Source organism: Neocloeon triangulifer, unplaced genomic scaffold (assembly GCF_031216515.1).
Source record: "Neocloeon triangulifer isolate White Clay Creek 2 clone unplaced genomic scaffold, ASM3121651v1 ptg000012l, whole genome shotgun sequence".
Taxonomy (NCBI): Eukaryota; Metazoa; Arthropoda; class Insecta; order Ephemeroptera; family Baetidae; genus Neocloeon; species Neocloeon triangulifer.
The window spans coordinates 15,686,887-15,705,685 of NW_026775554.1; the positions used below are offsets into that span (position 1 = coordinate 15,686,887).

The following is an 18,799-nucleotide window of genomic DNA, read 5'->3' on the forward strand; positions in this document are numbered from 1 at the left end:
AATATATTTTATTCAACATGTTTAGTGTTCCACATCTTGATTTTCAAAAATGAGTATTATTCACTTTCAAAAAATTATTTTTTACGTAATGTTATTTTTAGAGATAACTTTATAGCGCATCAAATCAATAACATTATGATTATAATATTGAGGGATACCTTTGACTAGCAATATTGGTTCTTTTGAAAATTAATGGTATTCTGATTACAAAAAACCCATTGATATTATTCCAATTAATAATTGTGTTCTGTGCTTAAAACACCATTAAAATTTATTGTTGATTTTGAATCGTCGTCCATTATTATTTCTAATTATGGTTTTGGTTTATGTTTCAACTACCGCAGACAGCAGAAGAGTGTGTAGCATTAAATGCGAGCCGACTGGGAAGGTAATTTCTGATGATGAGAGCCATTTCATCAAACACAAAAAGCAGCCAATCATGATCGACTTATCATCCATCCATCCGTCGGTCCGTCGGCCTCACGAGGAATAATAATAATCACACGGCACACTCACTCAGCACACAACAAAACACCAGAGCTCTCATTGTGTTTGTCGGGCCGGCTTTTTAATATTGAGCTGCTGCTGCTGGTGTGTTTGGACGGCAATGTGTATAAAATAATATATAAAGATAATAACTCGTCTCAAGAATAGCCATATCTGTTTACCTTGAGAGAGCCGAACTAAGAAAACGCCGAAGCGCGCCAACAAAGAAAAGGAAAAAAAATAACGCGCGCGGATTATTTTAATGACTTTGTTTTTTGCTGTCGCCACCTCTCGGTGTAACAAAAACGTGCACACTTACAAATTCGTTTTATGTACACAGAAACGCATTTCATTTCAGCCTGTGGATGTTGATTGAATGGACGGTGGGAATCGATAATTCATTATGTTTGAAATGCCCTTTTCCATGAGCGAGAGATGAACAAAACGAGAACGCAGGCGGCAAAAAGCAGCCGATGATAAATAGCACCAAAGCATGAAATGTGGGCAGCTCCACACGGATTTCTTTTTATTATACGTGTGAATTGTGTCTTTCTTTGTTTGCCTCTCTTTTCAACTATACCTTAAAGGAAAAGGCGCGGCGAAAATAAAGTATTTTTTTTTCGAATCAAAAGTGATACATTACTCACCCGAACATAAGCTACCCTAGCGCTCTTTAGCGCCCGCGGAGAAATTTGTAATCAAAATGTGAGATTTGCGTTTCTGACGTCAGACAATCACGACGAGAGAGGGCGTTGCCGGGCTGCCGGCTCGGCCCGCTGTCAAGTTTGTTGTTGTTTCCCCAGTCGGCCTTTATTTCGATTTGGATGCAAAAAGTCGGCGTTGTGTCGGTCGATGGGGTCGACCAGCGTGTTTTGCGTCGGCAGGCGAATAAATTCGAGGTTGCCTGATGATTTCTACACTTCGCGTATGTCGGCGTCGGCACTTTCTGGCCAGTTCAAGAACTCCGAGAGGCAAAAAATATCACCCGAGAACCGAGAACATAATTATTATACAAGTATGTGGGAAAATGTGATTGATTGTCTGCTTGCCTACACACCAAGAAATAATTTCACACAATTATCGCTTTGAGTCCGCCAACCCTCTAAAACACTGCACTTGTATTTCTCAAACATAATGCAAATTTCGTGACTATTTTTCTATTGTTTCATTTTTATGATTCATGGAAGGGAATTATGTAATAAAATTATTTTTACAGGTGTGATGCACTCCAACCCTTCCCCCCGAAGCATGTGCTCTTGATGGATGTCGGTTGCGTCGGCGGAAAAATACAGACGAAAGGTGCCACTGAAGTTTGACTCCTCGGCCATATCGTAGTAAAAAGTAATGTAAATTTTTTCAAAAAAAGTAAAATGTGAAGGAACAATTTGATCCTGAAATTGAATAAATTAAAAATTTTCAAAAAATATTATAAAATTCAAACACTATGTGCCAAATAATTTGTAGAAATTGAAATTATTTTAAAAAAAATTCACTATTTTATTGTTCCAGTTTTATTTCTGGTTTATGCATACCAAATAATGTGTAATAAATTACGTTTACAGGTCTGATGGACCCCAACCCACCCACCGAAGCAAACTAAGCTGATGAGATGCTCGATGCATATCGGTCATGTCGGCGGAAAGATGGACGAAAAGTGCCGGTGTAGTTTGGCTGCTGTGCCCAACCGTAAAAAAAAAAAAGAATAATGTAGAATAGTGAAGTCCAATTTTTTTTATAAAAAAAAAATACTTTTTTTTTATAAAAAAGATACTTTTTGTTAAAAAAAAAAAAAAAAAATACTAAAATGTGAAAAATAACTTTGGTGCCGCAGAATAAATTTCTAAAAATGTCCAATTTTTTTTTTAAATTCAAATAATTCTATTTGCCTGATAATTTTTACAAATTAAAATTACTTGAAAAATATTCAATATCGTCACAATTTAAAAATATTAACATAATCCAAATACAATTAGTGTTTTTGGTTACAATTGAAATCAAAATTCAGTGTTAGCCAGATGAATTTTTATTCACTATCTTCAGCTTCTTCATCAACAACCCCGCAGTCATGTAGACGAGACATCAAATTTCTGGCTCTTTCCTCTGGAGTCATCGGAGGCTTTTTGCTGATGTTTTTGGGGATAGGCTTCTCATATAGCAACTTTTTCACAGAGTTCTCGTCGTAGTGGAATTGATGAGGGAAGACAAGAGCTGCAATTATGCTTTCGTGGAGATGTCGTCGCCAATCATCTGCCCTTTTTCGGTACCTTTTCCGCAAAGTCCGACGACCGGACTGTTTGACGTAGATGTCATCCAGAGCAACAACATCTGATGGGTGTCTCAACTTGTTGTTCTGCTCCAAGCAGGCAAGCGCTCTCCTGCAAACCATGGCTCTGTGGCCAAAGGAGCAGTACTTCTGTTGGTATTTCATCGATTGATTGTTGAGCCTCTCCACCACACCGGTGTGCACAAATCTAGCAGCATGTTGAATGTCGGCACAAAATTTCTTGTCGTTCACAAGTTTTTCAATCGCCTTCAACTCTTTTACATGCTTTCCCGGGATGAGCCATTTTTTCTTCCTCTCCTTTTCAGGTGTGATGGGCTTGTGTCGGCATGCTGTAAGTTTGCTGCCCTCAAATTGGTGCACATTTTGGATGTGGAAGAGAAAGGACTGAAATTCTTCAACCAGTAGTTTGCCGTCTCCCTTGCAGTTTCTACAGCACGCCCAAAAATGGTTGACAATCGACACCTTCCAGTCAGCCAACACCTTCAGTCTACATGTGGCTTGGAACACCTTCATCAAAGTTTTTGCTAGGTGCCAAACCTAATTAAAAAATAAAAATTTTCAGTATTACATGGTGCCGTAAATGATGCATGATATATGAACGCACATCGAAATAGTGAGCGAGAACACTTTTGAACGGTTCCTTTTGCATCATTGCCCGTATCCCTGAGTGACGATCAGTGCAAAACCCATCAAATAATTCATGAGGAATTAGCTCCATCAGTCTAAGAAGCAGATACTGACAAGCCTCTTTCTCAAGCTCTCCTGAAACCTGGCCTCGTTGAAAGACGACAAAGTCAACAACCTTTTTTGAAAATTTTTTTTAAAACATGCATATATTTAAATTATTCCTTTTTACTTGTTCTGTTGCCGAATCCATGATGATATAGCTAACATATTTTGCAGAATACCCAGGCGAGTCATATTGCCCGTCCCCGAGCAAAATGATTTCCTCTTTTTTTGTCACTAATTCTTCCACCACCTTTCCATGCTCATGCAGCCACGTCATTTCGATGACAGGTAGAACATTTGCTCGGAGCTTTCTGAAGTAGGTACTTTTGTGGATGTTTGATAAGTTGAGGGCTGTGCAAAGTCGCTGATAGGCTTCGAAGTTGATACCACTTAGGAATACTGCCGAGGAGACTTCAACATTCAGTAAAGGTTGTGACTCAATAACCCTTAAAAAATTTTATTTATGAATAAATTTATATTTCAACAAATATTTTTATTTTCTTTTTTTTAGAAAAACATATAATTCAATTGATTTTTAGTAATAATATATGTTGAGTAAAAAACTTCAACAAATAACAGTATAAACAACATTATTGAACAATCAATAAAATATAATATAAGTAATAATTATATAAACATATTTAGATATTCAATACAAAATATATAGATTAAAGTTTCCCAAATTCAGTTGTAGGAAATTTGTATAATATTACAATAATAATTTAATTTCACGTTTGTGTGCCAAAAATGGCAAAAAGGACTGTTCGAAAAAATTTAATGTTTTTCATACTTCTGATTTTTCCACTCATTGAAGTGCCCTTCCAAGCAGGTTGTTTTGACGGTCACGAGTGTGCCAACTTCCAGGACCTCTGTATTTTCAACTGGTGCTCCACATTGCTGGCAAAACTTAAAAAGTTGCAGCAGACACTCCTTCTGGACAAAGAAAACCGAAGATTTGCCGCCGAATGTCATCTCATTATCCTCATCTTCATCAAATTCAGAATCTTCTGATGAGGATCCCTCATCATCAGGAGGGCCAAAAGTTTCATCTGCATAAAGTATATGGTTAATAAAAATAATGCAGACTAAAATTAGACCTTGCCATGTTCATCATCATGATCTGCAGCGTAGCTCTCATCATCCTCGTTCGCCTCTGAGGCATCGTCTTGTGTGTCCGAACATTCATTGTTCTGCTCTTGCTCACCCCTGGACCCTCGAGCACACGGTCGGAGCGGTGGAGGTTCTGCACAACAAAAATTATGATACAAATATGAAGGACAAATATAACTCCTAGAGACTATTTACCAGAATAACTTGAAAGGACTCTCTTTCTGCCAGCAGATTTATCCAATTTGGAAGTACATTGCTTGGAAACTGCAATTAAAATTTTATGATACACACACTATTTCTGCCAATCTCTATCAGCAATTTATTAATTATTATACCTTCCAAAGCAGGAGCCGGTTTTTTTTTCAGCTGCTTCTGTGGAAGTTTTAGTGTCGGTATTGCATTTTCTTTCAGCTGTCTCTTTGAGTTTCCATAGGAATCTGGCATTAATCTTTTTCTCATTTCTGGACCAATTTCAAACTCAGATGCCTCAAAATGTTCCGAGCAGAGAAAGGCATGGATGTTACCGTCAAAGTCTTCTTCCTTTATATCAAGTTTCAATAACCAGCCTTTGTGCCTATAAGTAAAGTGAAATTTATAATGCACAATTTTATAAGTGTCAACTATAATATTTTTCATGTAAATGTTGAACAAGCCATAGGAAATGCAATATTATCTCTATTAAAACTTACTGTTCAGAGTTCTTTTCCTTGTTAGGAAACTTATGAAGACTGCGTTCATCCTTTTTGCAGCTTCTTTTATTGCAGAGAAAGCAACTATACTTGGCCATATTATTGATAAATGATTGACTACATTTGATTCGGAAAAATTGATGCTCAGTAGGCAAAGAGAAAAAATATAAATATTTAGTTGGCAATGAGACTGGTGATATTATCTGCTGAAAAATGGCTCTCTGTGTTTCTTTTTGCTTTTTGACCTCTGGTGGGATGAGCGCATCAACACCAAGCACCGTTCTTTAAATTCCTTTGCAGTCATGTGACTGAAAAATGAAGCTTGTCACAACACATACCATCATCCTTCGGATTGTTCACCTCTCTGGGTGGATGAGCACCAAGCACCATTCTTGAAACACTTTCGCAGTCATGTGACTGCAAAATAAAGCTCACACAGTAAAACCCACTTGTAGTCTCCAGTTTACCACCAATATTTTTGTTCCGAAGTAAAATTTATATTATGCATATTATATGTAATAACTAATATTATTATTTAGATCAGATGGATAGCAATTCCGAATCGAGTTCGGAGGAAGATATTGCACCGACTGAATTGGATTTCTCATTAGATTTTGACCCTGAGTACACCGAAGAAGAGCTGCAACAGATTCTTCTGGAAGAAAAGAAAGCTGAGGATGAGAGGTCTCGTTTGGAGCATCGGGTCAGCAACGCACACTGGTGCACTTGTGGGCTCTGTATTCCAATGCCAACGGGGGTCGAGTCGTTGTGCTGCAGAGAAGTTGATCAGATTATGATGAAAAATGCCTCTAAAAGTTGCATCACACATCAGGAGGACTTTAAAACTGCTGTTCTCAATTTGAATATGATCAAGCTTCACAGACACTTTTACGTATCGAAAATCAAAGACGCAAAAGAAAAAGCCAAGTGGCTCGTAGAAGACAACGCCAACTACAGATTATTTGCCTACAGAGTTTTCATACTATGGCTGAATAATTATGAAAAACTTGGCCACAAGGTTAGGAAGGTTATACCTTCATGTGTGGTACATAGCATTAGATTGATGTGGCCATCTGAAGATGGTATTTACAAAGGTTACAAGGAAGCTGATGTTGATTGAATCCAATTTAATTTCTAATATATTATTCTTATGCTAAAGCTGAATTTTTATTTCTAATGATGTATCCAAAAACACGTATTGTATTGTGATGATATTGAATATTTTTCAAGTAATTTTAATTTATAAAAATTATCAGGCAAATAGAATTATTTGAATTTAAAAAAAATTTGGACATTTTTAGAAATTTATTCTGCGGCACCAAAGTTATTTTTCACATTTTAGTATTTTTTTTTTTTTTTTTTTAACAAAAAGTATCTTTTTTATAAAAAAAAGGATTTTTTTTTTTATAAAAAAAATTGGACTTCACTATTCTACATTATTCTTTTTTTTTACGGTTGGGCACAGCAGCCAAACTACACCGGCACTTTTCGTCCATCTTTCCGCCGACATGACCGATATGCATCGAGCATCTCATCAGCTTAGTTTGCTTCGGTGGGTGGGTTGGGGTCCATCAGACCTGTAAACGTAATTTATTACACATTATTTGGTATGCATAAACCAGAAATAAAACTGGAACAATAAAATAGTGAATTTTTTTTAAAATAATTTCAATTTCTACAAATTATTTGGCACATAGTGTTTGAATTTTATAATATTTTTTGAAAATTTTTAATTTATTCAATTTCAGGATCAAATTGTTCCTTCACATTTTACTTTTTTTGAAAAAATTTACATTACTTTTTACTACGATATGGCCGAGGAGTCAAACTTCAGTGGCACCTTTCGTCTGTATTTTTCCGCCGACGCAACCGACATCCATCAAGAGCACATGCTTCGGGGGGAAGGGTTGGAGTGCATCACACCTGTAAAAATAATTTTATTACATAATTCCCTTCCATGAATCATAAAAATGAAACAATAGAAAAATAGTCACGAAATTTGCATTATGTTTGAGAAATACAAGTGCAGTGTTTTAGAGGGTTGGCGGACTCAAAGCGATAATTGTGTGAAATTATTTCTTGGTGTGTAGGCAAGCAGACAATCAATCACATTTTCCCACATACTTGTATAATAATTATGTTCTCGGTTCTCGGGTGATATTTTTTGCCTCTCGGAGTTCTTGAACTGGCCAGAAAGTGCCGACGCCGACATACGCGAAGTGTAGAAATCATCAGGCAACCTCGAATTTATTCGCCTGCCGACGCAAAACACGCTGGTCGACCCCATCGACCGACACAACGCCGACTTTTTGCATCCAAATCGAAATAAAGGCCGACTGGGGAAACAACAACAAACTTGACAGCGGGCCGAGCCGGCAGCCCGGCAACGCCCTCTCTCGTCGTGATTGTCTGACGTCAGAAACGCAAATCTCACATTTTGATTACAAATTTCTCCGCGGGCGCTAAAGAGCGCTAGGGTAGCTTATGTTCGGGTGAGTAATGTATCACTTTTGATTCGAAAAAAAAATACTTTATTTTCGCCGCGCCTTTTCCTTTAAGTAATAAATGAAAGAAGCCAAATAGAAAAATTCACTTCCTTATAAATATTTATTAGCCTTTTCTTTCTTTTCAAATTTTGTCATTTTCAGTATAAATTGGAAAAAAAACTGATTTTATTGAAATAAAAATTACTAAATATTTATCCAAAATGAGATTCAGAGGGAAAAAACATAATTTTAATTTAAGAAATATGAAAAACAAAAACCTAAATCCTTTCTGTTTGTGTTAGAAAACTTCGGGAGCAAAGTTTGATTGGTCCAAATCATTTATTGCAGCTTAGGTCACATGCATGACGCTTTATGAAAGATGAACGGAGATTAAATGGATTGACAAAATCCTTTAATTAGACACAAAAACAATGAATTATGTAGACGCTGTTCCAGAAAATCGTTTTTGAAACATTCATCTCCGCCCACCTCACATTTGGCCGCATCAATTAAATTTAATTATATAATTCTGTTTGGACAGAGACGGCTTTTCGTCATTTTCGTCGACGGCAATTTTATAATTAGATTTCGAGATTGAGTGCCGCGCAAAGCGAGGCGAAAAAGCGGAGATTAGTTATGTTGTCCCTTCATCCATCATTCTCAACACACGCGTCTCCGTTTCTCTCGAAGATCGTCTCGTGCGTTTTTAAATGTGGTGAGTGTCGGTCGGAACGAACCCTCTCTGCTCCGAGTTAATAATAAATTATTTATCGGCGGCGACTTAAGAAGTTTTCTCATCAATGAAAAGCTGTTCACTAATTTTCACTCCTCGCCTGGATTGGATTTCACAGCAAAGCAAAGAGAAGAAAAACATATCAACTCGCGTCTCTCATTTTAAATCAACGCCGCGTGTACATGCCCTTTTTATTGACTTGTTCTGTTAGATTAAATTTTATCTTCTCCACACGCGCAGGTGCACGCCGAAAAAATCAACTCTCGTCGGGACGAGTGACGACGGAAATTATTAATGGCTGTGTTTTTTTTTTTTTAGCTTTTGATCCGTTCAATTTTTAAATTACCAGGAAAATCTAACTTTGAGGTAAAAAAAAGAATAATTCAGTTTTGTTCATAAGGGAAAATTATTAGTCCGTAATTATTAACTGATTTCATATCTAAAAGGCATCAAGACAATAAAATTTTAACCTTCAAAAAGCTTATTTTATTCATGATAAAAATTGAAATTTATTCTAATCGCTTTGGGTAATTAAAGAGCAATTATACCGCTCGCCTGGCATATTAAGAATTCAATTAATTTTTGGGGCTTTTAAACTCCGCGTGTCTGCGGCCGAATATTATTCGAGGGAAAGAAAAGCAATTTGTTGATCGGCGGCTCGAGTTTCTGCTATTCATTTCCCATCACCACACACATGCTCGGCTGCGTGAAGGATGAGTTTGACCTGCGTTTGGCTCTCGTCATTTATCCCGGCATTATTTTTTCTCCATCTCGTGCGGGTCTTTGTTTCGTGACGCGGCGAGCATTAGGCGAAAAATCATTTGTTGCCAGCGAGAATGAGAAGAGGTGTCAATGCTTCTCCCGACCGGCCTTGGTCGGCCGCAGATATTTATCATCAGACAATCTCCACTTCTCATTAGGCCCGAGCGAGAAAAAGATGTGGTGCGTGGGAATGGCTTTTCATTAGACCTCCTAAACTCTTTTCATTTATAGAACAATTTTGATTTGAGCAATGATTAAATAAGTAAATATTATTTTTACAAAGTATATTTAGTTAAATTATTATTTAATTATTTTATGAAAATTTGTTTCTGTTCAGTTTTATATTTAAATTACTTTTATTCAAATAAATTGATCAATATATTCTTACATGATTTAAAATCTGTCAATTAGGGTACAGTATATTTGTAAAAGCCCAAATAATTGTTCATTTTAAATATAAGAGGGCAGATTTTACATGAAAATTTCTTAAGAATTTTATATTGATTACATAACTTTTTTTCTGTGTCCTTTTCCATTGCATGGTATATGTCTATCATTACAATTACACGATGAAAAATGAATGGAAAAGAAATACGATGGCTTAGTTGCTTACTATTTTTTTCTTTTTTTCCTACTTTTGATGGTATACGATACGTGCTTTTATTTTCAAACAGAATTAATAATGTCTATAAATAAGAAAATGAAGTCAACATTTTCAAATATATCAGTAAATAATATGAGATAGTCACAGTAATTTGATAAATTATTAATCTACATCAATTACAAGTTTGTTATTGATTAATATCAAAATAAATGATTTCACTCCCTTAAAATAATTTCATCTTTCACGAATTTTGCTTGTGATGAGAAGAAAAATCAATTTAATAATTCAGAAGTGAGATTTTCTGATTTTCAGGCGAGAACCCTTTTCCATCCGCACATTACTCTCGGCTCTTGCATCTATCAAATTAATACTTGGAGGCCCTCTTACATAATAAAATACGAACAGGCTTGCATGGTTCGTACGCATATTTGCTGTTTTATGTGGGTGCTCATTTCGTGTGTTGGTATTTGCCTCGTGTGCGCAAATATCGATGTGACCCGCGCGCTCAAACTTCGAATCCGCAGTCCTGGAGATGGAGAAGCCGCAGGCATACTTGGCGCACATTTTGCCAGGCTGTTTGAAAGCAAAAGCTTGTATGAAATAAATGGGAGAGGTGCAAAGTGACAGAATTTTGGTTTTGAAAAGTAGCAGAGATGACAGATTACTTTAATTTTAGACTTATGCCTGTGAAAAATTTGGAAATAAAAGTAAATAAAAATAAATTAAAATAATATGTTTAATTGGAATGTGCTGATAGGGAAAAATTATTTTGAAAAAAAAAAAATTTTATACTTATTTTTTTTTTAATTTTTTAAAGATACCGTTTTCCGGTACGACGTTTTGCAGAGGTTTTGATATCTTTAAAAGGTACCTGATTGCTTAACTCATAAAGCACAAGTGGGAATGTTTTGTCAGGCCTGTCAGAAATAATAACACCTTTTGGAGAGCCAAAGATGAATAATTCGCATTTGCAGCTGCAAAAAAAGCTGCTGCCTGTTCTCCGATATTATTTTATGGTCGGTGTAATTTAAATTTATGCAAGGCAGTGTTTTATTTTATGGTCACTCAAGATACGTGATTGTGTGGGTGGGTAAAAGTTGTTTGGTGCTGAGACAGACGTTTTGCTACTGCACTTTGAAATCGCCCCTCCTTGTGCCAGACAAAGGGAACTTAAAAAAGAGTCACCGGATTTTTTTTGAGAACCACAAATTCTGGTTTTTTTTTAAATATTAATATCGTTTATTTTTAAATTGTTACATCACATTGTTTACATTCAATTATTAAAGACAATTTATCTGAAAAGAAAGAAATTGTTAGACAAAACGGCACCACCACTAGCAAGTGAAAAATTACTTTTTTTTATTAATATACTATTTTTTTACAAGATTACTAAGAAAATCTCAATTAATATTTATCCTGTTTAGCTTTTTTAGGTAAAATAGGCTTGAATATTTAAATTTTATATTTAACATACATATTTTTAATATAGTACCGAGTACCGCACGCCACGTTTTTAGTTTATCTTGTGTTTTTATTTATCCAGGCCAGTTGTTTTTACTTCACATCAGCTCAAGTTCTTACGTCTTTCATATTAAAAATACACCTTTGCCTCCATCAATTACTTTTTTTTCTCATTCTGATCGTTCAAGTGAAACAAGTTGATAAATATTTTCTCGTCTCCTCCTCCCCTAATTACACGAGAGCAGAGAGAGACGAGAAGCGTCTCGACCGTATTTATTTCTTTTTTCACTCTATGACGCTTTTTAATTCAGAGAATCGAAGAGGGGAAAATTCAAAATTCATTCCCGCATAGGAAATAAGCCACGAGAGAGAGGAATTAATTAAGCAGCCTTCAATGTAAAATCGTCTTATCTTTCCTGTTGCTCGCCGCCAGTAAAAAAAAAAAAAAATCGGCGAAACCGCCCAAGAAAAATCGCAGCTCAGAGGGGACGAGCGTGTTTATTTTTTCTTGCTCCTCCGTCAAAATATTAATCTGCTTGCGCTGAATTTTAATTAACAGCTTTGATTTTTGTCCAAACAGCGGCTGTCAAAGGAGCTGCTGCTTCGCCAGAATCAATTTGCTGATCACAGGAAGACTTTTCTGATTAAAGGAAACGCGCGCTATTTCCTCGTCCTCGGGCTCAAAATTATTAGACAGCCAGCAGAGACACATCTCTGTAATTAAATCGGCCCACTCCTCGCTTTTAAGCCGCACGCTGCGTAGAAACCCAATCAGATTTTTTTTTACTCTTATATCCCTATTAGAGTCCCCATTCAATATTCTATATAAAATACACAAACTATGAGCAGATTAAGAGAGGAACTTTTTGCAACTCTTTTATTTAAAAATTCATGATGCAAACTATATCTAGATTAATTATTTTATTTTCAATAACTTCATCATTTATAATTTTGTAATAAAAAAATTCAATTGTTAGAGGAAATTCATTAATTAAAAAATTTATCGTGCAATTTTTTTTATTTAAAAATTCTTCTGAAAAACCTTGCTTATACTTTATCTTAATTTAATTTAAAATTTAAAAAAAAAACGTGAATAATTATCAATCAAATAAGAATCCAATGATGAGGAAAAATGTTAAAAAAAAAGAGAGAAAATTTCCTGTCATTTCAGAAGGAAATTTCTAGTAAATTATATTACCCTTTACCATTGTTCCATTTGGGCTAAATGGCAAATCTCCTTTGTCTTTAATTTTCGTTTTTATAAATTTTTTGTTTTCAAAATGGATTGACGTTGTGCAAAATCTGATTCTCAAATCAACGTCTTCAGAAATCTTCGTTTTCGTTGTGGCCATCCACCGGCCTACAACGCACATCCATCCATTAATTTTCACCCTCGAGTGACCCTCATTACACACACCCCTTGTCGCAACCCCCTCGACATGATGCATTAGCAACTTGTAGAGCAAACGAACGTCTTGGGCAGGGAGGGGGCGGACGGACGGTCGCTGAATAATATGCATGTTCCCGCCGGTGGGCGGAAAAGGGGTCGATTTTTAATTTTTGGTCCAGCTACACGGCTCGAGTTTCAACTTGCAATTTAATTTGATAAGAAAACATACAAGTCGGACCCCAGCCTAGCTCTCTCTCTGACCATTAATGAGCTCGAGATTGCACGAGCAGGGTTTGTACTCTGGAATAATTATTATGTGGGCTGCCGGAGGTGCTGACGAAAAGGGACAGATCGCTATTCTGTATGTTCAGCCAATAGATAGGGTTTCGATGGAACAGCAGAGATGTTTGTGCTCCGGCAAAATCACCCCGTTAAATTCGCTGCTGCCGTCTCGGATTAATTCCAAGAAGCTCGGGTGCGAATCGTGTACGGATCATTACCATAGAACTGAGATGGAATTTGATTATCACGAACCCTCCACATTTTATCTGCTGAGAACATCTTGAGCATGAAAATATAAATTGTGATTTGCAAGAGAAAATTTGAAGTACTCATCAGTTAATTTGAAATCAGGTTTCAACACATTTCTGTTAAAAGAATGCAATTAAAGAATTGCTAAATTTTATTGGAGATTTTATAAGACACTCCCATGAAAACCATGATGTGCAGGTTGCATTCTCCCGAAACATCCAAACGTCCAAGTGCTTATAAAATTCTCAATTTTAAAACTGAACATTGATAATTTTTAAATAACGAAGGCTATATAATTAAAATATATTTTAAAAATTCATTCAGCGCTATTTTTATTAAAAATAATTTATATAATTAAATTATTTATTATTACATTTATTCGGCCGCATATATTTTCTTATAAAATAATTAGGGCTCTCTGTTTATTTTACTAAATGATTCACTAAGTAAACCAAATTATTACAAATTATCAGCGCTTTAAAATTCTATTGAATGAAACTACGACCTTATATATTTTTGTAATTAAAATTATAATGATTTGTTTTAGTTACTGATTGCATAACAAATAACAATTTATCTTCTTGTGATTTAAATCATACCAAATATACGTCATATTATTTAGCTTAAAATTATAAAATATGGAATTTAAGCTATTTTTGCACCTTGTGGATTATTTAAAAAAAATATATCAAATTTAGATTATATAATTTGATAAGTATACGGTAAAGTAGCTAAGCAGCATGGAGGTATTGACTGCGCACAAAGAGACGACGAGAGATATTAGTGCCATTAGAGATTCAGGTGGCCGGAACGACCCAAGTTGGGCCATCAAATTGGCAATTCCGGGCAGGCGTGTGCCGCGCTGGCTGCTATGGATGCAGTTCGGTATGTGTTTCGAATCCATCATGGAGCAGCTAATTGAGCACCACGCAGCCGAGCATTGACAAAAGCGGCAGGGGCCCGACGGTCCTCGGTCGGAATCCGAAAGCGGATACAAGAGAGGCGGCGGCGGGTCAAAATATCGTTTTAATATTAGGCATGCAGATGTTGGAGAAAAGAGCCATTACGCGCGACGGCGGTGGCGTCGGCAACACATGCCGAGCACTTTTAATAGCGGCCCATGAATCTCTCTGCAATATTATTATTATTACGTGCCGCATGCACCTCCTCTCGAGAGCCGAATTAGAGCAGAGACACGGCAGCAGCTTTCTCAGCCCCGGTGCAAAAACAATATTAAAAACAATAAATTATTATGTGTACACTTGCACGCCACACCGCGGCTCTCCCGCAGTAACAACAACAACACGCATTAAAAGTTTAATATTGAATGGCTCGACATGTTTTGCGGTGCAGTGAGATATCATTTTCATTAAACAAATAATAAGATCACATAAATGAATCAATTTTAATTTCATAAATAGTTGTGATCATCTCAGCGTTGCTCAATATTTTTTTTAACTTGGTTATTTCTCTAACTTGTATAATAACCAATTATTTTATGTAATTAGTTTTACAGAGAAATATTTAGTATTATACAAAATTTAATATTTAGTTTTTTTTAAATATCATTTCATCTGTTTTGTTCAATAAAATAGTTTTTTCAATAATTATTATATAGAATTATAAAAATCATGAATAAATAAATCCAGTTTACACCATACTTCATGCACTTATTAATTTTAACTCTAACTCCTCAGGATAGACGAGTAGCATTTCATAGAATTATTCATAATGTGTGCAATATTTAAAATATCACAAGTGATTTAAAAATTAAGGCGAAAATTAAAATAAATCCATTCGTATCTGTATGTGCATGTATTTGTGCACTAAATGGTGTTTAAAAATTATTCTATATAAAATATAATTATCCTAATTATCTGTAATTAAGATGTCAAAATAATAAACTTGCATGACATTGCCTTACATGCTCTTTTAGATCTCTAGAATTTTTATTTTTATCGGATTTTTCGTGAGAATCCGGTGTATTTATGCAGAGAGCGCTCAGACATAAATAATTAAATATTTCTTGAAACCTATAGCTTTTAAAAATTGATGAATGGCAAAGAAAAGCTTAAGGGGTTTTGAGCAACATGTAAAGTTAAAAAAAATATTTAACAAAATTAGTAAAATTGATCACCAACTTGGCACTTTTTTTTACATCTGCTCACCAATGCTGGAGATTTTTTTTGTACATATAGAGTATTGATTGCATGATATATTTCTTATTTTACGAACGTTGCCCATATAATATGATTAAATGGACTTGGTCAATCTTACAAGTCAACAAGTGACGATATGAGAAAGCTGAGAAACTGAATCTAAAAATCCCCCAACTTGATTTGATCAGGCCTGAATTTTTTTTATCCAAGATCTTTTTTTTCTTTGGTCTCATTCAGAGAAAATTGCTGCTTTTCAATTGGGCCTGTTATTATTATTACACAAAAGCTCTAATAACATCAAAGCGGAGAGTGATTTGTTTGATTTATTGTTGCAGACAGGCCCAGAAAGTCCCGATGGAGCCGCCGCCGCATACCTTATGGCGACGCGACCCGAACCTTTTGCATGGCCCAAGGTAAGAATCTCTTTATAATAACGCGATGAGAGAGAACGATACTCTTGTTTTGTTGCATTAATTTCATGCTTCCAAATCCTTTTTCCTTTTCCCCTGTGCCGATTTATATGTATGGGCGCGGATGGTCAGTTTGGAATAATTTCCTCTGTATAATTTGCTCGATTCGAAGAGGGTCAAGACGATTTTCAGGGAAACGGTTATTAGTTGTAATTGAGGTTCATTCAATTAATTTCGTCTTATATTAGGCAAAAAAATTTGACCATAAAACTGTGCCTTATTGAGACTGTGAGAAGTTGAAGAGATTTATTGAAAAATTTAATCAGTTTGCACTGAAAAAAACAAATATCCAATCTTTGTCAGTACAATATTCAAAATAAATAGTCATTGATATTTGAAAATGAAATCCAAGCCAATTCTTTTTCTTGAATTTTTGAAAGGTTTATTTTAAGATTAAGAATTATAGAATTAAAAGAATTATATTAATTTTTTTTTTAATTATTTGAAAAAATATTTATTTTCTTATTTTATTTTGATCTAAATGCTCTTCGTTTATTTTTATGTTTTGTGAGATGAATAAAATATGCAAATACAATAAGTTTCATGCCGATTTACTATTTGTAGAACAAGCCGAAGAAGAAACCAGTATTTTGATAAATCAATTGTTGCTATACAATAAGTATGCCCTTCATAATTTATATTATAAATTTTAAAAAATCAAAATAAATTAAAGTTTGTTTGGGATTGAAAAAGGTAATAATTATAATTATGCATGAAATTTATTTTTAAATATTTTTAATAAATAATTTAATAAAAAATTTTATCATATAAAATTCAAATATTATAAATATTTATTTAGCAACAAAATTTTAAAGTAATATATATCACAACAAATGTTTGCATAGTAGTATTTTTTAACATAATTATAATTACCTAGCACAAATTTTAATAGTTGGAACTGATCGGAACTGATTAAGTACCCAATTCATTTTGGCTGGGCGGCCAACAAAAACGAAAATCACAGAGATTTTGCGCATCGCAGCAGCACTTGTGCCAAAAGTAATTGTGCTCATTTTGCGGCCGGCTGCATGTTAATGCTAATGAATAACACCCCGGCAATATAATGATAATACTAGCCGACTATTATAATAGTAATTCAAGGTACACTGGCCGCGCGCGGCCAGTCGGTATATAGAGTAATAATAATCGGAGCCACTAAATATTATTACATTATAACGAGAGCGAGCGGCTGCACGGTCGGCGGGTTGCTTTTCAATAGTTTCGCAGCAAAATTAACAATAATGGCAATAACATTGGCAAACTTGGAGTGCGAAAAATGAGAAACACGAGAGACAAACAATGGCCACAATGGCGTGCATAAATAGTGCGCGCCCGGTTTATGGCCGCATAGACTGCACACTTATGGTCATGCCGATAAGCACCCTGTTTGCGTTGCTCTCGAATCTATTTTGCCCTGTATGTGTAAAACAAGGCCCGTGTGTTGGCCGCCTCTGCTCTCTCACTCGCTCTGTTCGTTATTTTAGTTAGTTGTGTCGCCAGCCGGCAACTAATATCCCATTCAAAATCGCCGCCTAGGTGCCGCAAAACTGCACGCAGCTTTCTATTCACCCGTGTGACGCACGTGCGTGCAAACTTTTCCGCAGCTCCGAATTTTGATCTATTATTATATTGGCGGCGGAAATGAGCAAACAACCGGCCTGATTGTGGATTTCGGGTTTGATTATACGAAAACTGTGCACGGGTGAGTCTCTAATGGTTACCAGCGCAGCTCGGCCATAGCCGGTAATTTATTGCAAATTTTAATTGACTTTTGGGCTCAGGTAATTAGCGAGCAAAATTGTGTTTTCAAACCGGCGAAACGCACAGAGGCTTTGTTTGGATTCCGCCTTTTGAATTAAATTTCTAACCGGCCCTAAAATAAAAAACTGTCAAGTTATGACACGAAAAAATTTTAAAATCAGTAAAACAGAATTCTAGTTAATTTGTAGAATATTTATCTATCGATTGAATTAAATCATATATTTTTATTATAGGAAAAACGCTGTAAGTCTTAAAAATTATTTTTTATTAAATAAAAAAGAAAATAAGAAAATATTGTAAGTCTTGAAATATGGGAAAAAACAATATTTATTAAATTATTATTTTTTTTCTTTATACTTCTTAAATATTTTTAGTCAGTGTTGCAGGGGCTTATTATTAAAATGATCTCTCATCATTTTAGTAGAAAAATCAAACTATTTGCATTTATTTTAATGAAATAAATATTTATAGTTTGTTTTAAAAATACAAAATTTAGTTATTTAATTTACTGACTCAACTGACTCTGCATTATGAGTATAAAGTCTTACAAGTTGAATTTACGACTGCAATATTTGCTTTTTGAAGGAAGCCGACAAAGTATTTAATTTTAAATTTTACTTGCCTCTGCTTTATTCCATTCAATAAAACTGTAAATTTTAGAGCGACAAAAAATATCTTTCTCATTTGGAATTTTTCTGTTTGAGGTGCAATAAAAGTGTATAGTTGGGGCTGAAAAAAAGATGCAGGGGATGCATCGGCGCCACTTCAGAGCACGTCTCATGCTTTCACAAGGTCGTTGCACCTTTGCTGTGTTTGCGCCAGGTAGAAGAATCACACACGTTTTCATTCATTTCAGGGGGAGATAGACTTTTTCTACGACTGTAAACACAACAGGTGCAATAAAAGCGTCCTCTCAGGCTTTGATTTTTGTTAAAAGCCGAAATGGAAAATGAAATACGTGCCCCTAGGGATGCTTTTTGCTCCATGTCGATACAATTTCATCATGTTTCTTTTTTCCATCTCAGGTATTTCTCGTTTTATTGCATAAATACTGACACAAAACTTTTAAATGGGTCAGTGAACTGTGAGCCTTAGAACTACAAGCTTTTAGGGAGATTTTTATTTATTTACCTAAAGGAAATTA

At 35.2% G+C, this 18,799-nt stretch overlaps 4 protein-coding genes and 1 long non-coding RNA gene across 12 annotated transcripts in view; 3 read left to right on the forward strand and 2 right to left on the reverse strand.

Moving 5' to 3' along the window:
- The first annotated feature begins 1,235 nt into the window (after nt 1-1,235).
- Nucleotides 1,236-2,340, forward strand: LOC132197117 (uncharacterized). The gene is made up of 3 exons (XR_009441821.1): nt 1,236-1,501; nt 1,703-1,827; nt 2,049-2,340. It is a non-coding gene; the product is annotated as an uncharacterized LOC132197117 (long non-coding RNA).
- Nucleotides 2,285-3,734, reverse strand: LOC132197115 (uncharacterized). Its single transcript, XM_059620198.1, has 3 exons — nt 3,627-3,734; nt 3,375-3,572; nt 2,285-3,307 (listed from the first exon to the last, which is right to left on the reverse strand). The coding sequence occupies exons 1-3, from the start codon at nt 3,645-3,647 to the stop codon at nt 2,510-2,512; spliced, it is 1,017 nt and encodes a 338-aa protein (XP_059476181.1). The 5' UTR covers nt 3,648-3,734; the 3' UTR covers nt 2,285-2,509.
- LOC132196343 (glutamic acid-rich protein-like) lies at nt 3,688-5,643 on the reverse strand. Its single transcript, XM_059618910.1, has 7 exons — nt 5,299-5,643; nt 4,945-5,183; nt 4,805-4,873; nt 4,602-4,742; nt 4,290-4,548; nt 3,772-3,945; nt 3,688-3,721 (listed from the first exon to the last, which is right to left on the reverse strand). Exons 1-7 carry the CDS (start codon nt 5,394-5,396, stop codon nt 3,688-3,690), a joined length of 1,014 nt encoding a protein of 337 aa, XP_059474893.1. The 5' UTR covers nt 5,397-5,643.
- A 199-nt stretch (nt 5,644-5,842) lies between these two features.
- On the forward strand, nt 5,843-6,418 carry LOC132196344 (uncharacterized). The gene has a single exon (XM_059618911.1). It carries the CDS (start codon nt 5,843-5,845, stop codon nt 6,416-6,418), a length of 576 nt encoding a protein of 191 aa, XP_059474894.1.
- A 1,252-nt stretch (nt 6,419-7,670) lies between these two features.
- LOC132197113 (dachshund homolog 2) overlaps nt 7,671-18,799 on the forward strand; it is a 117,099-nt gene continuing 105,970 nt past the window's right edge. Inside the window, exons 1-2 of one of the 8 annotated variants that reach the window (XM_059620195.1) lie at nt 7,671-7,790; nt 15,760-15,837. The gene's annotated coding sequence lies outside the window, so the exon portion shown is untranslated. The remainder of the gene's footprint in view (nt 7,791-15,759; nt 15,838-18,799) is intronic. The other 7 variants (XM_059620189.1, XM_059620190.1, XM_059620191.1 and 4 more) reach the window with 7 other exon arrangements.